General features: G+C 41.1%; 1 protein-coding gene across 8 annotated transcripts in view; it reads left to right on the forward strand.

The window, feature by feature from the left end:
• Window positions 1-27010, forward strand: part of LOC126335527 (lethal(2) giant larvae protein homolog 1) — a 303079-nt gene that overhangs the window by 69800 nt on the left and 206269 nt on the right. For all 8 annotated transcript variants that reach the window (XM_049998889.1, XM_049998887.1, XM_049998890.1 and 5 more), the window contains exons 3-7: window positions 1288-1372; window positions 1454-1551; window positions 15795-15938; window positions 19529-19667; window positions 23567-23760. In XM_049998889.1, coding sequence (XP_049854846.1) covers window positions 1288-1372; window positions 1454-1551; window positions 15795-15938; window positions 19529-19667; window positions 23567-23760 — 660 coding nt within the window. The remainder of the gene's footprint in view (window positions 1-1287; window positions 1373-1453; window positions 1552-15794; window positions 15939-19528; window positions 19668-23566; window positions 23761-27010) is intronic.

The following is a 27010-nucleotide window of genomic DNA, read 5'->3' on the forward strand; positions in this document are numbered from 1 at the left end:
CTACTTTCCAGACTTCACAGAAGTTCTCGCACAAAAATTGTGGGCCATCACTCAGAGAAGACAGGAGGTTGCGGAAATCGTTTTTCCAGAACTGCTAGTCCAACAAGTTTAGCTGGAGAACAAATTAGGATTCCCTGTGAACCCAGTGTCTCTTTCAGTTGCTTTTCAAAGGTCTGTTTGATCCTCCTATGTCAAGGATTTCTTAAACACGAAATTTGATACTTCACTAGTCATTTTGCTATTTTCTATTGCCACACCAGAACGGTTGCCTAGTGACTGGGTCGAAGCCTTCAGTCCACTTAGCTTACAGGATGGGAACTACCACAGGTTATTGGTAGGATCTGTCACTAAAGTGTAACTATCAAAGTTGTTGTATGCTTCACACATTGGTAATTTGATAGATGCATGGTTTTCTACCTATCTTTAACCTGTCAACTTTTGTTTGTCCTTTCTTAAACTTAAGTGCAATGCTCTGCTTCCTCAGGCTTGCCGAATTTTGTTATTAAACCACAGCGCCCCCCCCCTCCTCTCTCTCTCTCTCTCTCTCTCTCTCTCTCTCTCTCTCTCTCTCTCTCTCTCTCTCTCTTTCTTTCTCGGGAGTGAATATCTGAGCTTTGCATATTCACATGACCCTCCTGTTGTCACGAATATACACATTTTCTGTCCTTCCACTGCTCCATTTCATTGTCTGTTTGGCCCAACAAACCTTCCCATGTGGACCTAAAGTGAACATTGTACCTTGTACCTTGTTCTGTGAAAAGTACCTGTCCCAAAGTCTTAAGAAGCAGCCTGTTCATGTTTTAATGACTATTATCACTCTGCTGTAAGAGCCAGGGAGAAAGTGAATTTTTATTTTTAAGTTATTAATTTGTGATTGGATAACCATATTTGCCTTGAAGTATGTTATCATAATCACTTATAACTGTGCCATTGGGTGGTCTAGACCAACCAGAAATAATGTAGTAGTAGTAGTAGTAGTAGTAGTAGTAGTAGTAGTAGTAGTAGTAGTAGTAGTAGTAGTAGTGGTGGTGGTGGTAAAAAATGTTGGAGGGGAGGGGGTGGGGAGGGGAGGGGGTGGGGGGTGATAATAACTGAAATTTATGTACTTTCATATTAAGTAAATAACAATGCTAGTATGCATTATGGACCAAAATCATGTTACAGCTCTTTTTGAACTGTGGACTTATTACTTTCATAATTTGGACTATTAGACAATTTTGTGATATTGTGAACTGTGTGAACATTTCATTTCTGTAGTAGCCAATAATTTTCCTAAACTTAAAACAGTTTTGGGAAGCCCGGTGTTGAGTTCTATGGACAACACACGAACCACGAGGCTGCAGTCACAAGGCTTGTGTTCATACCAAATGAGGTTAGTAATTTACTGATCTGGATTTCATGTTGAAGAAAGTGTGTGTAATGTTTATTATATTTCTATTACTTCTTTCCCTAGGGCCGCATTGTGTCCTTGTGTGATGATAACTCTCTTCACATGTGGGAAATAAATGAAGGTTCCTTGGAAGAAGTCAAAGCTCAAGCATTGGAAGGGAAGTGAGTAAACTTTTGGCCTTAATATGAGTCTTGCAGATTGTAGAGACTGCTTATTGTTGAATGGAGTGCAGGAGTGATACTGTGTAATCTGAGTCTTATATGAAGAGAGAAATACTTTCGTTTTAGTTGCAGCTAAAACAGAATGATCTTCCGGAACGAATATTTCACTCTGCAGTGGAGTGTGCGCTGGCTTATGAGTCTCAGTCTCAGTCTCAGTCTGGCACACAGTGTTAACCTGCCAGGAAGTTTCAGAATGGTCTTCATTATCTCGTAGTGGCTTCATTACCAGTTAGTGGTAAGCTGAAGGTATAACCAGTATAGATGTTAAATTCAGTTGTCCTTGGAACAAGATTTTCTTTCATCTGGGTAGATACAAGAAAAAGCTTGAAGAAAGAAGACTTCACAAAAGTTAGACCACAAAAACTTTTTAGGCAACTACAGCTTATCTTTGCTAGAGGGACACAACGAAGTAGTCGGCAATGACCTTTTTTTTTTAAACAAGAATCACCTGAAAAAGTCAGTCAATAACAAAGAATAGTCAAGGAGATTGTCTGTGCACTCATCGCCACAGAATATGCAGCACTTCACTGTAAATTCACGGATGTTCTTCTGGTGGCTCCCACGCAGACCCACTACCGCCCTTCTGTAGAGTAGAGCCTCAGGAATGTAGGGTATTTATATTTCTCCCGATGCTCAGCCAGTGTACTGAAGGTGTTGATTGAACTTCTCCAGTCTCTGGTGCTGGCAGTGGTGGTACCACTTCCTCTTGTGGCGCCGAGACGGTCTCATCCGTGTCCAGTAGTGTGTAAGGTTACACTTTGTGTTCAGCATGTACATTATCTTCGGTCGGTAACACATATGCAGGTTTCACCCGTTCTAATGATACCTCTTGGTTCTTCCCATTTTGATCTGTATGCATGGTATGTTCATCCTGGAAGAGCACTCTGTAGGGCCAAGATTACGGGGGCTGCTGCGGCGACTTGACAGCGTCCGTCCATAGTATCGCATGTGTACATGATTGTACATCTTTGTGCATGAACGTAGCTACTGCCCCACGTATTGAGACAGCAGACGGGTGAAGTCTGGCCATATGCTCGCACACCATTTGCAGAACATAAGACAGTTCATTCTGTTGTACCCTGGTGTGATCAGTGAAGAACTCTACACGCTGTCGTAAGGGTTCACACTGAACCATTTCTGCAGTGGACGTTCCTAAAACCACTTTTAATGTTGTTTGAAGGCTCAAGAAAACCAGTGGCAAAGCTGATGACCAAGATTGCGAATGGCACATTAACGATGCTTTCAATGTTCTACCTCGGCTTTCCACCATTATGTTGCTTGTTGAGTGTTAAGCTGTGGTCTGGTGGTGGAAACCGCAGAGGTTGGCCAATTCTGAAAATAGCGTCCATTCGAAATGATGCCCCTGGTCTGTGCTGACTTCTAAAGAGCATCTGAAACATGCACTCCCCAACGAAAGAAATACCTGTCCCAACATTTATGAGGAAATGTCCGAAAATGGAATCGCCTTTGCCCATCTGGTGAAGTAGTCCACTGCAGTGATGAGGTATCCTTCAGACAACAATAGATGTTCCAAGATGTCCAGGTGCTCATGCGTGAAACGTTTGATCATAAGTGTGAAGTATCCTACCGCTTTGTGCATGTGTTTTCCAGCCTTGACCCTCTGACAATCTAAGCCCATTTTTGCCCAACTATGGCAGTCTTTTTCTTTTTTTGTATTGGGCCACACCATTGCGAGAGTCGCCAGTTTGACACTGGCGTCGATTCCCAGATGAGCCAGACCACGGATGCTGTCAAATAATTGGCGTCGCAGTTTCTCAGGTACAAAAGGTCTCTGTTTTTTCAGTGACACATCACACCAATCTCGGAAACATTTACCAGCAGGTTGTATTTACTGGAGACGTAACCCAGATGCATTGTTGCAACAGAATTCCATGAGTTCTTGGTCTGTCTCGTGCGCAGCAGCTAACTCCTTGTGTTCAGCAGGTTGTGAGAGACCAATTTCAACTGAGACAAGAAATCTGCCAAGACGCTCTCAGCTCCTTTTATACGCAGAAGGTCTTTTGTAAACTGGGCAATAAATTCAAGTTGCCGAAATTGTCGGGGTGGGCAGCTATCCTTGTTCCTACTGAAGGTGAAAGTAATCGGCTTGTGGTGTGTGAAAACTGTGAACGGTCTGGCTTCCACTTCTGACTGGAAGTGTCTGACAACTTCATAAATTGCCAGCAATTCCCTATCATAAGCACTCCATTTAACTTGAGGAGATGGAAGCTTATGGGAGAGCAGAACAGGGGCTACCAGTAGCCTTCAACATGCAGGTCTAGAGCTGTGCCAAAGGCTTGTTGGCTAGCATCCCCAATAGTTGCCAGTCGCGCCTGAGGAACCAGGTGTACCAACATGATTGCCTGATGTAGACACACGTTGATCTTATTGAATGCCATCAACATCTCTGGTGTCCACTGCAAAGGTTGTTTTCCCACTATGTTCTGACCGGTTAGTGTCTGCATGACTGCTGCTCAAGAATGGTATCTGTCAAAGTACTTTAATTCATTGACCAAAATGCCGTACACATCAATGCATTGGTACACAGTCTTTAGATGCAGTTCATGAAATTTTTCAGACACTGAAAAGATGAGGATGTCATCAAGGTATGTGAAGCAGTACAGTGACCATTTTAGTACCTTGTTGGCAAACTGTTGCCAAGTTTGTGCCACATTTTTCAAACCAAAATGCATATGGTGGTATTTGAATGAGGCGGATGGTGTCATTAACAGCTGTCTTCAGTATATCAGCAGGTGTGACCAGTATCTGGCAATTTTCTTTCCAGCAATCGGTGACACCAAAAATGATTGCGCCTGCCAGTGCGTGTGTAAAATCCCTAATATGTGGTACTGGATAACGATCAGAGGTGTTACGGGTATTAAGTGCCCTGTATTCTCCACATGGTTTCAAAGTCTCGTCTTCCTTCTATACTAGATGAAGTTTTGATGACCACGGGCTGTCAGATCTATGGATGACATCAGAGTGCGTAGTTCTTCGAATTCTGCCTTTCTTGCAGTGAAACAATCAGGAAATAACCAGCACGGGCACCGAGACACTGGTTGACTGGCTGCAGTCATGATGTGATGGACCATGTTCTGCGTAGCGGTGTGCGCACACAGCACAGATTAGCAGTTTGCTGCGTGTGGTATCATCCCTTCTGTCATCAAATATAGGCAGAGGACCTCGTCCCAGGGTGCCTTTAATGCACTGCATACCTAGGCAGATGCTCAACGAGCCAATAGCTACTGCAACTGCTTAATGAAACAAGAAATCCACACACAATATTGTGTCTGACATGTCGGCAGTCATGAAAGTCTAAGCTAAATGTTCTTGGAAACAGGTGTCTACATTTATCTGGTATTTTCCATGAGTCATTATTGAAGTCTGGTTTGTTGCTGTGAGCTTTGGTTGACATGGGGGAAGCTCTATATAATAACTTCTAACAGCCAATGCACTGACCTCTGAACCTCAGTCGATTAGATAAGCGCAGGCAAATTTAACATCTGTGACGAAATGTCGATGGAACAATAAGGGTAAAGAAGAAAGTTTCTCACCAGTAGTTGTTCGTTATCGCTCTCTGGGTTGCATTGTTTCCAAAGCGATAGTGATACCAGCAGATAAGCTCCTTAGACATGTTGTTGTGTTCCCTTCTCACCTTGTATGTGTGTGCCTTACCTCTGCATAACATCAATATCTGTTGCCGCAAGCTGTCATTGTGATTTCGTAGCTTGTCCTCTGGTTGAGTAACGTGTATTTGTTGGCATCGCTGCATTGCTGCAGCTTCCTGAAGATCTTACTGCTCTATTCGAACATCACAGTCGACATGCGACCCTCATATAACAAGGCATAGACCTTGTCGGCAAGTGAGAGCAACGATATAATATCAAGTGCATTGGAAAGCACCCCAGCCATTCTAACTCCCTCAGGCAACTGTGCACGCCATACCTGTTGTAGTGTTACATCTGGCAACTCGTCGACGACTAAACTTCACAGGTGCTGCCAAAATTCTGAAGGCAACTTATCTCCTCGTTTTGCCATGTAGTGATTGTTGGATACATTGTTCCACCGGCCAACTTAGCTGCTCAAGGAGTAACTGTTTCAAATACATATACTTCTGCATGGCAGGCAGACAGAGTATTATATCTGCGCTGATTGTTGCTGTTTTATTGTAGAGCACTAACGGTGATCATAAATTTGGTATTTTTGTTTAAAATGCCATGTTGCTGGAAAGTCAGATTGAGCATTGCAAGCCAAAGTCAGGTTTATCAGGAATGAACTGCAGTGGATGTATCTTCATCTTGATACTGTTTTCAGTGTCACACGATCAATCTTCAGTGTACTTCATCAAAGCATTGCGCCAATCTGTAGTACTCTGCGTGTCGCACGGATGTGCCAATTCTGTGGTAGATGATACTGCATTTCCTCATCTACAATGGAATTCAGTGTACGCATTCACCACTTTAGCCAACTACAGCTTACCTCTGTCTGCTAAAGAGATCTAATGAAGTAGTCAAACAATAACTGTTTACTTTTTAAGGCTCACACAAGAATCAACTGAAAAATCTAAGCCAACAACAAATAACTCATAAAAATCAGAGTAAAGCAGATTGTCCGTGCTCTCGTCACCACAGAATAATGCAGCACTTCACTGTGCATTCACAGATGTCCTTCTGGCAACTCATAAGTCTTCATTTCACAAACATTAGACCAGAAAATCTCTAGGAAACCTAGGTCCGAGATGAGAAAGCAATAAAGTCAATCCTGGAAATCAGTAATTGGATACAACAATTTGTCTGCTAAGTTGGTAATTTTCTTAATTTGTGGTATGATTTGAGTACAGACGTACTTCCCTGCATCCTACAGAGTACCTTTCCTTAACTGTCCTAACCACGCCAACATATTGATAAGGCACTAAGCCCCTCCACAACCCATCTCCGTGCCATTCATTTCATAACTCAAGGACTACATCTGTGGGAAAAATTAACTTACGCTTACTCTGTCAGGATGTGCTTAAAGACAGGAGACCTGTAACACTGTTAATGTTTTTCCATCCTTTTTCTGTCTGCCTCCCCCCCCCCCCCCCCCCCAAATGTAATTTTAGCATGTTGTGTACTGGTTATTTATGTTTGGTAGCATTCAGCAATCAGTAAGGAAATATGGGCGCATGTAGTCCACCGTGGTAGCACCCATGCCCACTTGCAAACTGCACAGAAACAAGACTGCTACAATGTAGGTTTTGGTTTTATTGTGATTTGTAGTTTGCTGTCTAGAACTAGTAGATATCAGAATTAGCAGGTGTAAATTTAATGACATTCCTACAAATATACAGTTGAGTAGTTGTTTCCATTATGTGGATATTTTGTTGACTGACCCAGTTGTTTTCTTCTCAGTTATTAATAGTGACACAGGACCAACAGTGGCTCAGTCTTGTTTGAGTCGAGACGGCAATGCTAATGCACTGGAAACAGCCTTGTAGTACAGCTGGAAGCACACCATCAATTACACAGAGAAAAAATGAGTGATCACAGATATAAATATCTCCTAAGCCTTTTTCTTGCCCCCCTTCCTATAACTCTGTTGCACTCCCTTCTCAATTACTTCTTCCCTTTCATGTTCCATAAGTCCTAAAATTGCTGTCTAGATCCTGTAAAAACATTATATAACCCTTTGATTTCCCTATTTTTGTCCCTGTTACCTTTGGTATTTCAAAGAGTGTATTCCAGTCAACATTATCAAAAACATTCTCTAATCTATCAATACAATAAATCTAGATTTGCCTTTTTTACCTATGTTCTAAGTTAAGTCATAAGGTCAGTATTGCCTAGTGCGTTCCTACATTTATCTGGAAATGAGACTGAGCTTCCCCACTGTCAGTGTTTACATTGTTTCAATTGCAGTGGCGACCACACAGTCTCCTCCCAAGATAGTCCCTTGTTTTCTTGAAGAGTGGGTCATCTAGCAGATCCAGGTGAAGGTAAAAGAGCTTTACCTGGTCACTCATAAGTTGTTGGCTAGTTGGAAACACTGTGCACATCTGGTACATACAGTACTGTTCTTGCTACGTGCCGCTCCAAAACGACATGGCCACGCAGACATGTGCTTTCAAATTCAGCCCCGCAGTTGTAAAATCACCCAGTGTCATGGTAGTATCCCCGTCTCCTCCTCCAGCTGTGCAACAAGCCACCAAACTTTTTGCCTCATGGGGCAAAGTCAGCTGATACATAAATGGCAGGCCTGAAAGGACAGAAGGAACACTCCCGTAAAGACTTCTTACATCCCTCCAGCCAACAAGCATTTGAGTCTTCCTCTGCCAACTTGAAAGACTCCAAGAAATCAAACAAAGGCAAATGGTCTTCTCCTTCGCCCACTCAGAGATCCTCTTCAACGGTGTCGCCTTGTGATACCCTCACCCGGGCGACTGCCATGTCACCAGTGCGCAGCACCAACTGTTTTTCTGTCCTGGACTCCGCAGACCGACATAGGGAGAATGCTGATGCCTCTGTCGATCTCACGGGGCAGGATCCTCCAGCCTCTGTGCCGTCCTGTAACAGTGAGTCTAAAGGCTGGCACTTGTAATTGCCAAGGTGACACCTCTTCATTTTCTGTGTCCTCCCCTTACTTCGTCATGACTCCCCTCCAGTGGAACATTCGTGGCCTTAGAGCCCACAAAGAGGACTTATGACTGCTGTTGGAATGATAGTATCTGATTGTTCTCTGTCTCCACGAAACAAAATTGCAACCTCACGACCGCTTTGGGTGCTTGCATTTCTTTCTGGTCCGCTTTGACCTTCCCACTGAGGACGGAATTCCATATCATGGGGGAGCTATGCTGCTCATCTGGGATGACCTTCATTGTGAACCCATCTCCCCAACTTATCCAACTTCAAGTTGGTAAACTCCGCATTTTCCTTTCTCACTATACCTTTTTCACTTTGTACTGTGTACATCCCTCAGTCATTCGATGTCACCAGCGCCATATATCCTCCAGCTTATTGGGCAACTCCCTCACCCCTTTCTGCTGCTTGGTGACTTCAGTGTGCAGAGAGGTGCCCTCATGGCTACTTATCATTCACTTTCACATCATCTCCCTTAATGCAGGAGTACCCCCATTCCTTTGAGACTCTACACACACTTATTCCAATTGGGTCTGTACTTCTGCACTGCTCAGGGTGCACATTGTCTCGAGTGGTCCATTCTCTTAGACACACACTCGAGTGACCATTTCCCGCGTGCTATCTGTTGGCTGACTCCTACTCCACCTACATGCATACTCAAATAGCAGCTTTCTAAGGTTGACTGGAGGCTTTACTCTCCCTGGCAACCTTTGACAAACATCATTTCCCCAGTTGTGATGATCAGGTAGAATGTATTACAAATGTTATCCTTACCGCCGCAGAGGGTTCCATTCCTCACACTTCCTCTTTACCATGCTGTGTCCCGCTCCCTTGGTGGACTCAGCTGTGCATTCTCTGATGTAATTCGTTTGCGAAGACATGCTCTCCGTATTTTTAACTTTCTTCCTATGATGGAAAAGTGCATTCATTATATGCAGTTACATGCAGAGTGTCTTCGCATTCTTTGAGATAGCAAAAAAAGTCAGCTTGATTTCCTTTCATAATTCTTTTAACAGTTGTGCTTGGGCCAACCTCCGATGGCTCTCTGGGACTAAGATCCATTCACCAGTTTCCGGCCTGACAGTAGCATACGATATCATAGTATGCTACCTCCAGTACCTTGGCCAGCTATTTTGCAGAGATTTCGAGCTCCACCCACTATCCCCCTGTCTTGGTTTCTCGGAAATAAGTGGAGGAGAATTGGGTGATAGCCTTCTCCTCTCAGAATTGTGAATGTTCCAATGTCATGTTTACTCTGTGGGATCTAGATCATGCTCATACTTCATCCCGATCCTTCGCTCCAGGGCCAGACAATGTTCACATTCAGATGTTGCAGAACCTTTCTCTTGCGGGCCTGCACTTTCTGCTTCATCCATACAGTCACATCTGCGCAGAGGGAACATTTCCCAGATGCTGGCATGAAGCCACTTTCATACCCATACTTCAGCCCAGTAAGGACAAACACCATCCTTCTAGCTACTGCCCCCATCTCTCTCACCAGCTGTGTTTGCAAGGTGATGGAATGTATGATTCATGGCTGGCTGATCTGGTGGTTAAAGTCTCACAATTTACTAACCACTGCACAGTGTGGAGTTGAGTACTCCTTTCTGGAGTTGATGATCTCGTCACTTTGTCCATTTATGTCATGAACTGTTTTCTGTGGAAATTCGAGACTGTGGCTGTGTTTTTTCGATATGGAGAAAGCCTGTGACACCTGCTGGAGGACTGATCCCTCTGTACACTCTATATGTGGGGCTTCCGTCACAGATTGTCCCATTTCCTTCAGGAAATTTTTAAAAACAGAGTTTTCAAGGTACATGTGGTCTTGCGATAGCGTTCTCTCTTCCCACGCACGGGGTCCCGGGTTCGATTCCCAGTGGTGTCAGGGATTTTTCCTGCCTCGAGCTGACTGGGTGGTGTTGTGTTGTCTTCATCATCATCATCATTCATCCCCATTATGGTCGGAGGAAGGCAATGGCAAACCACTTCCACTAGGACCCTGCCTAGTACAGCAGTGCGGGTCTTCTGCATCGACCCCTACGCTTCTCGGGGTAAGGGACATCATCATCATCATCATCATCATCATCATCATCATCATCAAGTGGGCTCTACCTTGTTGGACATCTTTATCCAGGAAAACGGTGTGCCTCAGGGTTCCGTCCTGAGCGTAATCCTCTTTCCTATCGCAATTAACTCTGTAATGGCCTGTCTCCCACTGGTCATCTCCGGCTCCCATTTTTTTTTGCGATTTATTGATCTATTACAGTTCTCCTGGACTTGTCTCCTTAAGCGACGTCTTCAGTGATGCCTCAATCGTCTTTACTCGTGGAGCATAGACAATAGCTTTCACGTTTCCACTGAGACAACGGTTTGTATGAATTTCTGGCAGCAATTGGTTTCTTCTACCGTCTTTACATCTTGGGCCTGTTGCTCTTTCTTTTGTTGAAACTAGATGATTTCAGGAGCTCATGCTCAACAGGAAGCTTCCTTGGTTCTCCAACATGTCTTACCTGGCCTCCCACTATACACAGTCCATCAGTGTCCTCAGCAGTACTACCTGGGGAGATGACCGGACTACCCTCCTCCGTTTGTACTGGTCTCTTGTCCTTTACCAGAAGATAGGTCCCTTGTCTGTTCAAAATTAGACTACAGGTGTTTCATTTATGCATCTACACATCCGTCCCTCTTACACCGTCTCAATACTATCCACCATCGAGGCGTCTGTTTGGCCACTGCCACCTTTTACACTGTCCCAGTTGAGAGTCTGTATGCAGAAGGTGCCATACTGCTGCTGTCATATTGCCATGATTTTTCTCCTAGGCAGGTATGCACGACACGAGTCTGCCGTGCCTGGCAATTCATCCTGTGCCGCCTCCTTCGATGTCTCCTTTGATTGCCAGTAGGGGGCACGGGGCATGTCCCTCTTCTGTTACCTCCTGGAATTGCTTCAAACTGTTGCTCCAGCAGCTTAACTTCACGCTACTGCCACTTTCCAGATGTGTTGAACCATTCACCACCTTGGCTTCATGGTGCGGCACCTTGTTCACCTTGGCCTTCATTTGCTTCATAAGGACACTACTCCAGCTTGCTCTGTTGCTGTAAGTTTCACGATCTTCGCACAAAACTTTGCGATACTACTTTTGTGTACACTTATGGCTCTCTGGCTGACTGCGATATTGGGTGTGCCTTCGTCTTTGGCACAGACAGTTTTTGATATCGGCTTCTGGAACACTGCTCAGTATTTACAGCCAAGCTCTTCGCCATGTATCAGGCCACACTGTATAACCGGCGATTCAGGCTTTTCAAATGTGTCATCTGCTCCAACACTCTGTGCCCTTCGTTCGTCTGTGTGCTGTATACTATCCATGCCTTAGTGCAACAGGTCCAGGAAAGCTGTTACTTACTCACTCTTGATGAAGCCACTGTGATATTTGTGGGTTCCTGGTCACATCAGTCTGACGGGAAACAAAGCTGCTGACACTGCAACCGAGGCTACAGTCTTCATACTACGGCCCATTAGCTCTGCCACGCTCTCAGGCGATCTCTGTATTGCTGTCTGTTAGCAGGTGGTGTCACTTTGGCATAACCACTGGTCGTTGCTTCGTGGGAACTAGCTCCAGGGAACTAAGCCTCTCCCAGAGGCTTGGCTGACAACCTCTCTGCCCTCTCCCAGTGAGGAGATAATTGTAGCTAGGTTACTGGGCACAGTCTTTTTAGTCATTGCCATTTGTTCAGGGGTGCTCCCCCACCACTTTGTGCTCATTGGCCTGGACCTTTGGTGGTTCACCACTTCCCAACAGAATGCCCTTTTTGTAACCACTTATGTTCTCAATTATGTTTGCCATTTGAATTATCAGCTGTTTTAGCAAACAGTGGATGGTCTGTCGACTGCATTTTACCGCATTTTACCAATATGGTGTAAGACACACAATCTTTAGTTCAGAACCTTCATTTCTCTATGGTGTATTTTATGGTATGTTCTCCAAGCCCCTGCTTCTAGCTGTCTTTCCTTCCATCGATTGGGCTAAATGTGTAGGCAATTGTAACTTTTTTGGTGACTACAGTGCATATGACACTAGTTGTTTTTGTGCCCTAAAGCAAAACAAAACTAACAAGTTCTTCTTTCACTATTTTATCTTCTATCTCGTATTCAACAATTTCCTCTTCCTTTTGCATAACATTGTCTTAAAGTTCACTTCTATCATAGAATCCCTCTTTATATTCATTCTGCTTTTCAGCTTTTCCTTGCTTGATACTAACTTGCTGTCTGAGCTCTTGATAAGAATTCAGCTGCAACCTTTTTCTTTAAAGATCCCTTTAAATTTCCTGTAGGTGGCATCTATCTTTCCCATGCTATAAATGCTTGTACAGCCTTAATGTCCTCTAGCCTTTCCTGCTTAGCCATTTTACAATTTCTACCAGATTTAATTTTTATATGTCTGTATTCATTGTGGCCTGGTTTTTTATTTACTTATTTTTCCCCATTTGAATTCAATATCTCGTGTGTTATCCAAACATTTCTACAAGGCCTTGTGCGTATACTTACTTTGCTCTTCTGCCTTCACTATTTCATCTCTCAAACCTACCCATTCTTCTTCTACTGTATTCGTTTCCCCTGTTCCAGTCAAATGTTTCCTAATGCTCATTCTTGAACTCTCAACAACCTCTGGTCCTTTCAACTTATCCTGGTCCCATCTCCTAAATATTCTACTGTTTTGCAAATTCTTAAGTTTTAACTTACTGTTAATGAAGATGAATTATGGTCATGGTCAACATCTACCCCTGGAAATGTCTTACATTTCAAACTATGGGTTTGAAACCTGTGCCCTACCACTATAAAGTGTAGTCAGAAACAGCCTGAAAAACCTGTAAGGGTGTTGGAAGGAAGGCTGTGCTGAAAGGAAATTAAGAAGAAATTGGACACATTGTGCCATTCTTTAGGAAATCAAACAAAGAACACATTTGTTGACACTGCCTCTGTTGGGCCACTTGAATTTGCATTCACAGTGGCTTGATTGGCCAAGATTAATGAACATTGACTCAGAAATGGTGCAATATATTGATTTTTTTTTCTTAACAGTTATTTCTCAAGACAACAGATCGTGCAGCACCCTTACATGTTTTTCAGATTTTTCTTGACCGTCCTGTATAATCTGAAAACAATCATATATTTTCAACATATATAGCCTTTGCACAAGATTCTTAAATAATATGTTATCAATGATTAAATTATGCTCTGTGCAAAATTCTGCAAGGCAGTTTACATTCTTTTCCCCCAGTCCATGTTCTACTACTTTGCCTTCTCTTCCTTTTCCTACTATCAAATTGCAGTCACCCATCATAATCAAATTTCCGCCTCCATTAACTACTTGAATAATTTCCTTTACCTCATCATACATTCTTTCAATCACTTCATCTGCAGAACTAGTTGATACACAATTTTGTACTACTGTGGTAGAGGTGTTGGCTTTGTGTCTACTTAGGCTACGTAATGCAGTCACTCTTACATATGTAGTAGCATACCTGCATTCTGAAGTTCTTTGTTATTACTAAGCTTACACCTGTGTATTCGTTATTAGGCTTATTCCTGCATCATTTCTATCTGATGGTGTGTTGATAACCCTCTCACTGACTTGACCAGAAGTCATGTTCATCCTGCCACTGCACTTCACTAATTTCCACTGTATCTAACTTCAACCTAACCATTTTTCTTTTTAAATTTCATGACCTCACTACCTGATTAAGGGTCTAACGTTCCAGACTCTATCCCATACAGTGTCAGTTATGTTTTTCCAGATGACTATATCATTCTGAATAGTCTCCACCCGGAGAGCCAAATGGGGGACTATTTTACTTCTGCCATATTTTATCCAGGAGGTGGTGATGCCATCATCATTTAACTTTACAAAACAGCTGCATACCATTGAGAAAAACAGTGGCTGTAGTTTCCCCTTGCTTCCAGCTGCTCATATTACCAGCATGGCAAGGCCATAATGGATAACCTTACAAAGCCGCATTAGCCAATCATAGAAACTGTTGCCCCTGCAGTTACTGAAAAGCCTGCTACCCTGAGGCAGGGATGAACAACCATAACAACAGGATATTACTTATTGGTCACAGCTTGGCCATACAGGAAAGTAGAATGTGTTTTGGATAAACAAGCTTTGCATACAACAATAAAATAAATATGAACCCCAAAATATTACCAGATGGCACTGTGCTAAGTCGGGGAAGAATGTATCTTCAGTCGACTGTCTGGCCAACGAAATTCTTCTGTGGTTTCCCCTAAATCACTTTAGGCAAATGGTCAGGATGATTAGCTTGAGAAGGCCACAACCAGTTTCCTTTCATATCCTTCTCCGAGCTTGTGCTTTTTCTGTAAGGACCAAATCATAATGAAATGTTTAATTATTATCTTCCTTACATCCTTCCAGACCGATTACTCTTATTTTATTGGAGAGTCTTACCACAAAATACTATGAAGTTCATCCTATTAATGGTGTGAAACCATAGAGCCTGAAATGGATGAAGAAACATCATGAATTGTTAAATTCCAAATAGATTTTTTTTTCTTTTTTGTTAGTGACACAGTATTTAGTCCCACAGTTAACAAATTCCCATCTTCAGAGATTGTGAAACATGAAACTTGCCTCAGGTCATGAAACATCCTTGGTTTATTACTGTGAGTTGACTACATACACAGGAATCGGGCACTGTTGGTAACAGTTTTTGATGGCTTAATGGCACAAGGAAGAATGGACTTTGTTATGCTGTATGCTGGTGCCATTTACAAGTATTTCATTTTTGTGGATGTCAGTACTGATCCCCATAGTGGACCATCCTTTAAAATGGAAGGGTACACCTCTAGACTTGAATCCGGTTGGTTGTTTCTAGGATCCACTTGGACATGTGTTGATAATTTCACAGGTCCTATTATTGTTCCAGAATTTGAGTCAGGTCGTCTTGTAATGTGATAAAATGTCCCTCACAATGTTTTCATTAATTGGTAAATGACGTGTGTATATGAAGATGACCAAAATAAAAAATAAACAATAAAGAAGCAGCCTTATGTACGTGTACAGACATACCATTCAACAACATCATAAAGGCTGTAGAACACTATATGGTTACAAAACTCGTTGGTAAAGCCTTTGCATAAGTTTGACAAAAGAGGATACTGAAAATGATGGTTGTCATGATTTATTTACATAATTGTAAATTTAGAATGTAACTGTTAATTATTGTTCTTGAAAAGCTGGAATATAATGAATTGCATTCAAGCTGTCAAAGCGTAAACCACATAGCAGATCAGGACTAGTAATTTTGGTTACTTGCCCTGTTACTGAGCTGTCTTATGTCTACCAAAAAAATTGTCTTCCCATGTCTTGAGTCACATGAGTGAAAATTATTTTTTAGTTGGAAAGTAGTCTCCTCCTTTATATAAGAATGAATTAAATACTTTTTTCTCAATGCCATATCTGATCCTTGTTTCAGATCGTGAAGAAAGTGTGTGTGTGTGTTTTAACTAAATAGTTTTTAACATTTTTATTTCTGATCTTTTTTGTTCAGGCTGAAGAGGATTTCTGCAATTGCTCTTGAAACTGCTGGTGAACATCTGCTATTGGGGACCGAAGGTGGAAATATTTACCTCCTTAATCTAAAGACCTTCCAAATGTCGGATACAATCATTTATCAAGATATTGTGATGCAGAAGTGAGTTTGTTGTTATTTTTAATTGTGTATGTTTTAACTAACATAAAATATTTATTGTGGTGTTGCCATGTGATAGTGTTATTACAGATAATTTCCTATACAAACAGGTTGGTAATTATAAGTATTCAAGGATGTTCTTATTGTTGCCTGAAATGCTTTTCATGCTCTTACGATCTTAAATATTCCACTTTTAACATCTACGGTTCCTTCAGATATTTGTCCCTCCTGTTTTGACTTAATTCAGTGGTAAACAACAAAGAGGTGAATATCGCCAAATTCAGTGTGGCTCAATATGCACAGAGTGTTAAAAATGCATAGCAGTCATTAATTTTTGGAGCTTTCATTTTCTCTATCCCCCCCCCCCCCTTCCTCCTACCTTCTTTTTAGAGAGGAGAATACGAGAAATAAGAGAATGAACAAGCAGGACAACAGATGCTGTGGCTAAGGAGAAAACCCTGCAAAACTTCTCCCAGAACTTAGACAATCAAGTTGTAAGTTGCAGATAATGGAATGTTAATAATTGTTAGATTTGAGCAGGGAACAAGTATAAATGATTGAGATATTTCTCAAAGGAAATTTTTTATTGGGCTCTTGATGTGGCACACTTACTGTGTAGGAAAAGAAATGTAAAACGACAATGGCTATGCGTTCATCCACAATCTATCACAAGGACTGATTTTTAGGTGGTGACAGGCTAACAAAATTGGGCTGTTCACTTTGATGATAAAGAATGGCCACTGGAATTAGGACCATGCATACTCACTGTCCACACATTACTAAGCTGATCTCCGTTGTGGGGTGCGGGTGGTGGAATGACATCAAAATGTTGTCTATTTAAAGTTTTTAAATGTGTCCACATATCGCTGATTTCCAGCATAATGATCATGGTGATTACATGGGCAGATAATATGGTGGTCATACGATTTACCACTGCTTACATTGGTGACACAATAGCACTAGCTACGGGTCTAGCTATGAGTCTGTATGATTCCCTCTTCTTGTGCTCTTGGGAAGATCCTTTAGAGATGCTGGTGGTGCACCATCATAGTGTTTTATGGCTGTTGCATTAAATATAAACCAAACATTACTGGGAAAAAAAAACCTCTCCATTTGCTTTCGGTGAACACTGAAGGAATGTAACATAAATCTTTGTACGTGTATACTTTCTTGGCTGGAAATGTTACAGTTAATAAAGTATTCCAGGCTATTATGTCGTGGTCGAATGAATTCCATCTTAAAATTGGTTTAACGTGAAATACATTTGTCCATGGCATAATAGCCTGGGGGAGCAGTCCAGACACACAAACTGAGGTACAAGGTGAAGGCTCAAGGGATACCTACTAATTTTGTGCCAGATCTTCTTCTGTCCTGCATAATGCAGCAACTCAGTATGGAATGAACTCAACAAATCCTTGGAAGTACCTTGCAGAAATATTGAGCCATGCTGTGTCTATAGTTGTCCGTAATTGTGAACGTGTTGCTGGTGCAGGATTTTGTGCATGAACTGAGCTCTTGGATGTCCCATAAATATTCGATGGGATTTATGTTGGACAACCTGTGTGGCCAGATGATTCACTCAAATCATCCAAATGTTCTTCAAACCAGTCGTGGACAGGTGTTTCCCAGTGTCATCATTTTTTTGGGAGCATGAAGTCTGTGAATGGCTGCAATTGTTCTCAAAGTAGCCAAAGTAGAGAGGTAATGGCATTATTCTCTGAACTCTGTTGACACTGTGAATCTCAGAATATTGAATTCCCTTATGATTTCTGAAACAGATTGTCCCATGCGTGTCGATCCAACTACCATTCCGCATTCAGTGTGTGTTAATTCCTGTCATGTGGACATAATCAGGTTGGAAGCATTTTCACTTGAATCATCTGAGTACAAATGATAGCTCTGCCAACTCACTGCCCTTTCATACATTGCGTGTGTGGTACTACTGCCATCTGTATACATGCATACCACTATCTTGTGACTTCTGTCACCTCATTGTTTTGTTGAAATTTAACATGTGTAATTGTGTTACATAACAGAAAGAAAATATAAACTATATCCACACCATCTTTGTGATAGAAAACTTATCACCTTTCATTCAGGTTGTATTCGTTGTTGCACTGTCTTGAAGACCAGTATCAAAACAGATACCTCACTTGTTTTCAAAATCAGAAGTCTGCTATTTATTATTTCTATCCATCTTAGCACCAGGAGATGATTGCGGACGTTTGTGTGGGAGTGTACTTGAGTGAATGTATGTGTGTTTTCTAGATCTGATCAAGCATGCAGTGTGAAAGCTGAATAAGTCTAGCAGTATTTTGATTGTGCCTCCCTGACTGAGCACCAACTCTGTGGTGAGTACCAATCCATCCTTTCCATATTGTTATGTAATGGAAAGTTATGGGTAGAGTAACAACGAGAGCACCAATCACCTGGGATGTGTAGTGGTGTTTAAGGAGACAGAAAGAGTGATGAAGGGGAGGGATAGCAGGGTAGGAGTTGGTGAAGATGCTGTGCAGTGGTATAGTGGGGACAGGAAAGGGCTGCTACTAGGTGTCCTTTCAGGAGGCTGTGCTGTGGGGAGGCAGAGTGCTGAAAGTGGGTCAAGAGACAGACACATAGTAGGAGAAGGGACTAGGGTAGCATTGGTGGAATAAAAGGTATATGGAGGGACAGCAGGGAACGGTACTACAGGTGGTTGAAGGACAAGGTCTAGCAGAGGTTGAGGCTAAGGTAGTTACAGGAATGAAAGATATGTCGGTAGGGAGAGTTACCAGCTGTGCAGTTCCGAAAAGCTGTGATAGGAAGGGTCCAAATGGCACAGGCTGTGAAGCAGACATTAAAAATGAATCACTTTGTGTTGGTCAGCACATTCATAAACTTTAAAAACAAAGCACACTATTGATGCACTCCTTTCATCACATTCGGTCTGAAGACACCTCCAACTTTATGGTGGATGTCAACATCTCAGCTTTGTTGCAGCTGAATGTCATATATTGCTTTCGCTACTTCCCATGCTATGTGATAAGCAAGGATACTTTCCAGTTAGCTGTCATACATTGCAATTCATTATACTTTTTTGTGCACTCGGGAATGGTAGGAGGTATGCCTTGGCCCTCCCGACCCCTCCAAACTTAGGACCGCCGAGAGTAGAGAAGCAATAGAGGGAAAGGCAGCACCGACTCAGTTTTGGGGTGCTGGCACCCATGCCCATGTGCCTGTGAGTAATGCTTATACAAAAGCAGATGTAACACACATGGAAATATTGCCAGTACTTTGAGGTCAATGAATGTCTTCAAAGTAATGCTGATTTTCTCCACTGCTGGCAGCACCAATAAAAATTGTCAAACTTTCATGACTAGTCTAATATTAAATTTCTGGTGATGGGCACATAAACATTGAGCCAAGTTGTATTGAATAAATCATTAATGTTAATAACTAAGGAGTGTGAATTGTTATTGTCAGTTTACTAGTTAATTCTTCTTTTACCATTTTTTACAGTGGGAATATATTATAAAGAACATTGTTTAAATGTTAGCATATTTCTCAAATTCATTCCATGTTTGTGAATATTTAAGTGCAGTTCCTTTTATTAGCGTTCCTGAAGATTACAAGATAAATCCTGGTGCTGTGGAAGCTATTGCTGAACAGCCTGGAAATCCTGACAAAATTTTAATTGGCTACAATAGAGGGTTAATGGTTTTATGGAACAGAAAAACACCAGGAGCAGAACAGGTAAGCATGTGATACTATCACATATAACTACATGTTATTATAAAATGCATTTTAACCATCAGAAACTTATTTGTCCCATTAGTCATTTACCCATTTTATGAACAATATTGAAATTATCCAATGAAATTGTACAAACACCTGACAGTAGCTTCAAAGGAATATGGGATGGTTTTAAGTAACCTTTTATATCCTACATCCTGGATGATGATTACTAACTGAAACCGATAGGTGACTAATGAGGCATATAAGCAGGTGATAGCTAAAATGCAGTTTATAAAATACACTACATGTGTTCAGCCTCATCTTATGTAAACATTACATAACTACATGTATACAACAGTTCTTTTATTCAAAAGATCATTGTATGCATGGGACTAAGAAAGTTGCAATATGGTCTGAATTTCACTTTAAGCTTTAGGTTCTGCTGTAACTTAACCAGTAAGATGGTTGCTTGTGGCATGCCCAAGGAACGGAAAAGGTACACTACATCCGGGAAAACTGTAGAAGATATATCAAGCTTCATATTTGTATGACCATCGTAACTCAGACTGATGTTTTCTTCAACTGGTTCAGTTTCTAGGCTGTGAACTATTGCATGAAGTGGAAGAATATAATGCTAAGCTGTGAAAAGGGCTTAGAAGTGAACATTATTTCATTGAATGATAAAGTATGTTTGTAGTAAAATTAAACTGCCAATAATTTCTTTAGGGGATACAAGCAGTTTTGCTTCACTAAACCCTGCCGTATTTAATTATTCTGTTGTTGAGGCTCTGAACCTTGTGTGGAAAGAAAACAGAAGAAAAAAAATTAAGGTACTCATATTATGACGGACAGCAGATTAACACACATTCAAAAGCTGACAATCTCGCACATATTCAGTTTTACTAGTTAAATTTTCACTATTCCTTTTGCCATTTAGCACAGTAACACAACCTGTGCAGCTTTCTTGCTGAATGTTGCCAAGTCATCTACCTGGTCTTCTTTCCTTTCCTTCTCAGAGGAACCAGAAATTCCGAAGTTGTATTAATTGGGATCAGGGGCACACAAAAGACAGGGCTTAAAGAAATCAACAGTGGAATGCAGGCAACATGTATGATTTGAAAACATGAAGTATTGTATGTGTCAGAGGAAGTAATTCAGAACCAAAACATAAGTGAAGGCCTCATTGCAAACAGATGAGAGGGAAGTGAATGGTCATGTAGTAAGCAGGAAAGAAACTAGTAGAAATGAAAAGAATCGAGGTCTGATAATTGGAATGTAAAAGAGACAGAAGAAAATAGGTTGGAGACCAAAGTGAAGAGAATGTACTTGAAAAAGTTGGGAAAGTAAAGATCCTGTAGGAATTTTGAGTATTTGCTTTAGAGTAAGTTTCTGTCGGTGAAAACCTAAAATACTGGTGTTGTGAAGAAAAGTCTACTTTGCACAGGGGTAAAGCAAACAACTCCCCTTTGTCTTTAGTCCATGTTCTGCAAAAGGATACTGTACATTATACTTCTGTCCGCTCATCTCCATTGTCTCTAAGGACCAGAGCCCAAGAGCGAGTATAAGGTAGCATGTGCTCACAATGGAATCGTAGCATGAGAAATCATCCAATACACTCAAGGCAACATCATAGCAGTACTAGATTGGAAGTAACCAGTATGGATGTAGGCAGAAGAAAGCAAGCAGTGTGGCTGCTGTACAATAAAGCTGTGATTACATTCAGCTGGCAGAAGAAACAATATATTTTAAACTGTTGTTTGAAAATTTTATACAATCAGATAAAAGGGCTCTCACCAAGGTGCAAAGCATTTGTTTGTTAGAGCTATTTCAAATTAATGCCCACATTTGAGAAAATACGTTTCAAACTGGTTTCTCCTCTGATACAGTTTTGCACCAAAACTCTGTCAGAACTTTTCACATACTTAATACTAAGAAGACTGTGATACTCCTTGCGAGCTGTGTCCCATATTTCTACACCTATTCAATAACAATTAGACAACCAAACTGGCTGTCTTCAAGGCAGACTGATGGTAGCTGTTGCTATGGTTGCTTATACATGTGCACTGCCCAATTCTCTCATGACCTCTGCCGCTTTGTGGAGATTGATAAGTTCGCTTGGAGGGAGCAGTGATTGGCAATAAAATTCTCTCACTGCATCTTCATTGTGAGTTTGCAGCTTCACGATCGTAGTGTGTGGGACTCCATTATTTCACTTATATTGTTAAACTGCATGAGAAATGATTCTGTGAGTGTGCATCAAGCCCGGTGTGACATTCACTATTGCAGAACATGATCTGCTGTTACCTTTGTTTGCTTCATCATGTGCCCAATTTGAATTTGCCCTCCTAGTACTAGTTCTTCAGAACTTTCTGAACAGATTTTGCTCTGCAGCTCGAGAGAAGTTCATGCCAATCACTTACAGCGTCCTGTATTTTGGAAACAGGAAATTTCATAATGACATAAAAGTTTATATAATTCACATGTTTGATCTTGTTGAGAACTGTGACTGTAGGTGTACTTCACTCCATTGAATTACACTTCTAAAATAATTGATTCTTCAGAGTCTATTACCATGAGAGTTTAGAATTATCCTTTTAATATTACTCAGTAGTCTGCAGTCCATAGGGAACAGTGTCTCACGTAAATACCTTACAGCAAGATTTTCTTACTCCCTGCTTATATGACCAGTTTTACTTATTTCACATAAATGGAGTTTGCTGGAGGCAGCAATGCTATTTGTTCTCCAACAGCTGTAACCACAACTTAAACTGCTTGTTTTTAAAGTAATTGATTTTTTTTTCTATTTTCTCCTCCAAACCTACTTCCTGTAGTTGTTGATTTTTGCCTCCTCCCTGTTGCAGTTTGTAGTTGGACTTGCTCATATCACTGACTTTCCTACTTTCCCATGTTACTTCTGCATCTCCAATTTTTATATCTCTAACAGTGGAAAATGACAGTATTTTCAAGAGGATAGTTTGTACTCACCTTATAGCAGAGATGCTGAGTCGCGGACAGGTACAATAAAAAGACTGTCAAACATGCAGTCATCAGAATTACACACACACACACACACACACACACACACACACACACACACACACACAGTCTCTGGCTGCCTGCAAGTGGCAGCGCATGGTGGGAGAACCAAACTGGACAGTGGGGATAAGGAAGAGATTGGGGTGGGGAGAGGGAAGTGCTTCTTGTGGGAGCATATAGGGACAAGGTGGGTAAATGTTAGGGCAGCTAGGTGCCGTTAGGAGTTTTGACCTAGCTGCCCTACTCTTTCCCCACTTTGTCCCTGTATGGCGCCAGAAGCAACACTTTAACATCCAGATCCCCCGCCCCAGCCTCCTCCATACCACCACAACCCCCACCCAGTTTGCTTCTCCTGTCATGCGCTGCTGCTTGCAGTCTGACCTTGGCAGCCAGTGACTCGGTCAGGTCTCTCTCTCTCTCTCTCTCTCTCTCTCTCTCTCTCTCTCTCTCTCTCTGTGTGTGTGTGTGTGTGTGTGTGTGTGTGTGTGTGTGTGTGTGTTAGATGAGACCCTAATTAATTCCTAATTCGTATGGTTACTTTTAATCCAGTTCTCTCCACCATTAGATGACGAAATCTCTGACACCAAAAACTCCCATACTTTGATTTTGTTGCTGTCTCTGCCGCAGCTTGATAAGTTGAAATTATTTCTGTTGTGAAAATATTTGCTTGAATCGCCCTGATCTAAACATGATTAAGAAAGTGAGAATAGAAACTTAGTACACTGATTGACAGTAAAGAAATTAAAGCTCGAGTTAAATTATGTGCATACTTTCATTCTGGAGGACTTCATTTTTCCTTGTAATATTTGGATGGTTGGAAACACCTTTGTGCATTTTTCTTTGTTTTTGATATTGTTCTGAGTTATCTTTCTGTTTCACAGAATTTCATTAGCAACCAGCAACTGGAAAGCATTTGTTGGCATAAATCAGGAACACGTTTTGCTTCATCCCATAATGATGGAAGCTATGCAATGTGGGACATTTCTGTGGGTGATAAAGCTGAAGACCCTGTCACTGTGTATGGTCCCTTTCCATGCAAAGCAGTTACAAAGTTCCTCTGGAGACGTGGACGAAAGTAAGTTGCATGTAGAAAGTGCATTGTGAATATTTTTAATTTTGAGAAAGCATATGTAATTGATTGTTTTTGAATATGAGTGTTGTGCTTGTTGAGTACACTTGGTCCTGCATGAGCTATCGTGTAATTAATTGTAACAGGTCTGAATGAAGGGGTCTGTGGAAGTGCTAACCCATGACAGCATCTTTTTGAGTTGTATCTTACACGTTTGTTAAATTCAAAGTCAAGAACATAATTGCAATAAGACAAAACGATTTATATAGTAGACAGCTTTTTCTAATGGCATTGATGGAACTTGTTACCAGCATGTAGTTTACTTGAAAACACAACATACGAGGGGGGACCCAAAAATAACCGGAATTTCTTTCTAGAAAGCATATACTTTATTGTTTTCAAATACAACCTTAATCTCCTTTGAAGTACTCTCCATTAGCATTAATACACTTGTCCAAACGTTCATTCCAGTGTTTGAAGCACCTTTTAAATTCGTCCTCTTTGATACCTACTAGCACTTTCATGACATTGCATTTTACATCTTCCACATCCGCAAAACACTTCCCTCTCAAGTCTCTTTTCATCCTAGGGAATAGGGAGAAGTCTTAGGGTGCTAAATCCAGCGAACAGGGTGCATGGGTCAAAGTAGTCGTCTTTATTGAGGCCAAAAACTGGTGAAAACTGAGAGCCACGTGCACGGGAGCATTGTTGTGATGCAGGAACCGCATGCCAGAATCCCTCAAAGCTGGACGTTTTTGTGACAAATGTCTGCGAAGCCGTTTCATAACCTCCAAATAGAATTGTTGGTTTACTGTCTTGAACTGGCTTGAACGCGACGATCCCTTTGATCTCCGTTAAGAAGCTTCGGCAAGAATTTGGCTGCCACTCTTCGCATCCCCAAATCGATGGTAAAGATGCGCTGAATTGAGCTAGAGGACAACCGGAGAAGTTCTCGAGTTGGTTGATTGTCCTGTATCGATCTTCACTGATGGGATCACAGATATTGTCAATGTTGTCTTCGCTTCGAGCAGTTGTAGGTTGACTGGAACGGGGCTGATCTTCAACAAAAATTTCTCCCTTTTTAAACTGAGAAAATCATTCATACACTTGAATTTTACTAAGAGCATGGTCTTTGTAGGCTGTCTGAATAATCGCAACAGTTTCTGGTGCGTTCTTGCCGAGCAAGAAACAAAACTTCACTGCCACACGTTGTTGATAAGAACTAGCCATTTCCTCGTGTCACACTCAAAGAACTACCAAAGAAACCACACTTCTCACCATTGAGTGACGCTGCGTGGCAGAACGACTCAGCAGAGCTCCTGCTACAACCCTCTGATGGTGCAACCTGCTGCTACAAGTACACGATGTGCAGCATTAAGATTCCGGTTACTTTTGGGTCCCCCTCTCGTATAATGTGATCAGACTGACCCTAGCTAGCTTGAGGGTTAGCAGTTTCTTTGACTGTCCTATCAACTAAGATGGTAATTTTGTTTGAGCTACACTGTGTACTGCAATTGAGTAAGAAGGCACCAGAGAATTATTTATAAACCTGAGGCTGAATGTTGCACATCAGCATGCAGAATTGCACAAATCACACTATTGATAGTTGGCTAGGTTTGTGTTAAAATAGCTCTGTCCCAAACAAAACTCCAATAGAGGTGTGTGTAATTGGTAACACATAGTCTCATACGATCAGTGTTTTCTGTATTTTCCAGTGAGTAGCAGGAAAATTATTTGTTTGTATGTTTATTTAACCTGATCTGATTGAAATGTAATTAGGCTGGAATGGGCTGAAGACTGAACACTTCTGTCCACCTTTCAGTTTTTTCAAACTATACGTCAACAGGGAATTAGCAGTCACATTGACAATGAATTAGGATACCGATGTGTTTAATTTGTTCACATAGTACTATGAAGGAACACCATAAGATTAAGAGAATACCATAATCATTAAAAAAATTAGTACTGGTGCTGTTTCATTTCTCTAAGTACAGGCTTTATTCTGCTTTATTTATCTAACAACAATGTGAAGAAACACATTTTGCATTTATTGATTATGATTAAGCCTTTGATAAAGTAAGACACACCTTATGTGAGAAGTACTGGAAGTAAAAGGTTTTCCTAAACATCTTAATACCATAAAGAATCTACATGTACATACAAAAATAATTATAACTTTAGGTTTAAAAATCTCAGATGAAATTTTAATACATCAAGGTGTTTGAAAATTGTGTATTCCATCATCCACTTTATTTAATTTATATATTGACAACCTAATTATGAAGTGGAAAGGTGAACTAGGGTTCAAAATTAAAATACGATCTAGCATACCATTAAATACTCTGTTGAATGCTGATGACCAGATAATTGTACAAGAAACAGAAGATAATTTACAAAGAGCAGTATATACGTTGAACCAAAAATGCAATATACTACACTTTATCTGCAAATAAGAGAAACATCATGCTTTCAAAATAAAGAATCCAGTCAAATCAAAAATAATAACGATAAATGAGAAAATTTTAGAACAAGTATCCCACTTCAGTCAAGTAGTATGCGATATTAGTTTTAACTGTGACAGAGACATTGAGAACAATTGAAAAAATTTTGGAAAAAAAAAAGGAATGGAAATCAACAAAATTCTATAAGAATGAATTTTTTTACTCTGCAGCAAAGTGTGTATTGGTATTAAATGTCCTGACAGATTAAAACTGTGGTCCGGTCCGAGTCTCGAATTCGGGACCATTGCCTTTCATGGGCAACTGCTCTACTGACTGTGTTACCCAAACACAACTCGTGACCCGCCCTCACAGCTTTACTTCTGCAAGTACAGTGTTGAGTCTTGGCCCAGCACACAATTTTAATCTGCCAGGAAGTTTCGATTTCTATAAGAGTATTGCTATTTCTACTCTTGTATGTGGTGTTGAAACACGGATAGTAGGGGGACGGAGGAATCGCATATACAGGGAGCAGAGTTGCAGTTCATGAGGCAGAGGTGCAGTTCATGAGATATGCAAGGGGCTGTACTAAAATGGATAAAATAAGACTTGAGACAATAAGATCAGATTTAATAACCTTTCCAGATAATGACAAGATGGAAGAGAATAGAATGAAATGGAAGTATTGTGTTGATAAAACATTGAGTGAAAAAAAAATGAAAATTACCGACTGAAGACAACTAGATAGACCTGCAAAGACATGGATGGATGATAAAGGCTGGGACAGCTGACTTTAACACCTTGGAAGGAGGAGGAGA

The sequence above is a fragment of the Schistocerca gregaria genome, chromosome 2 (assembly GCF_023897955.1).
Source record: "Schistocerca gregaria isolate iqSchGreg1 chromosome 2, iqSchGreg1.2, whole genome shotgun sequence".
Taxonomy (NCBI): domain Eukaryota; kingdom Metazoa; phylum Arthropoda; class Insecta; order Orthoptera; family Acrididae; genus Schistocerca; species Schistocerca gregaria.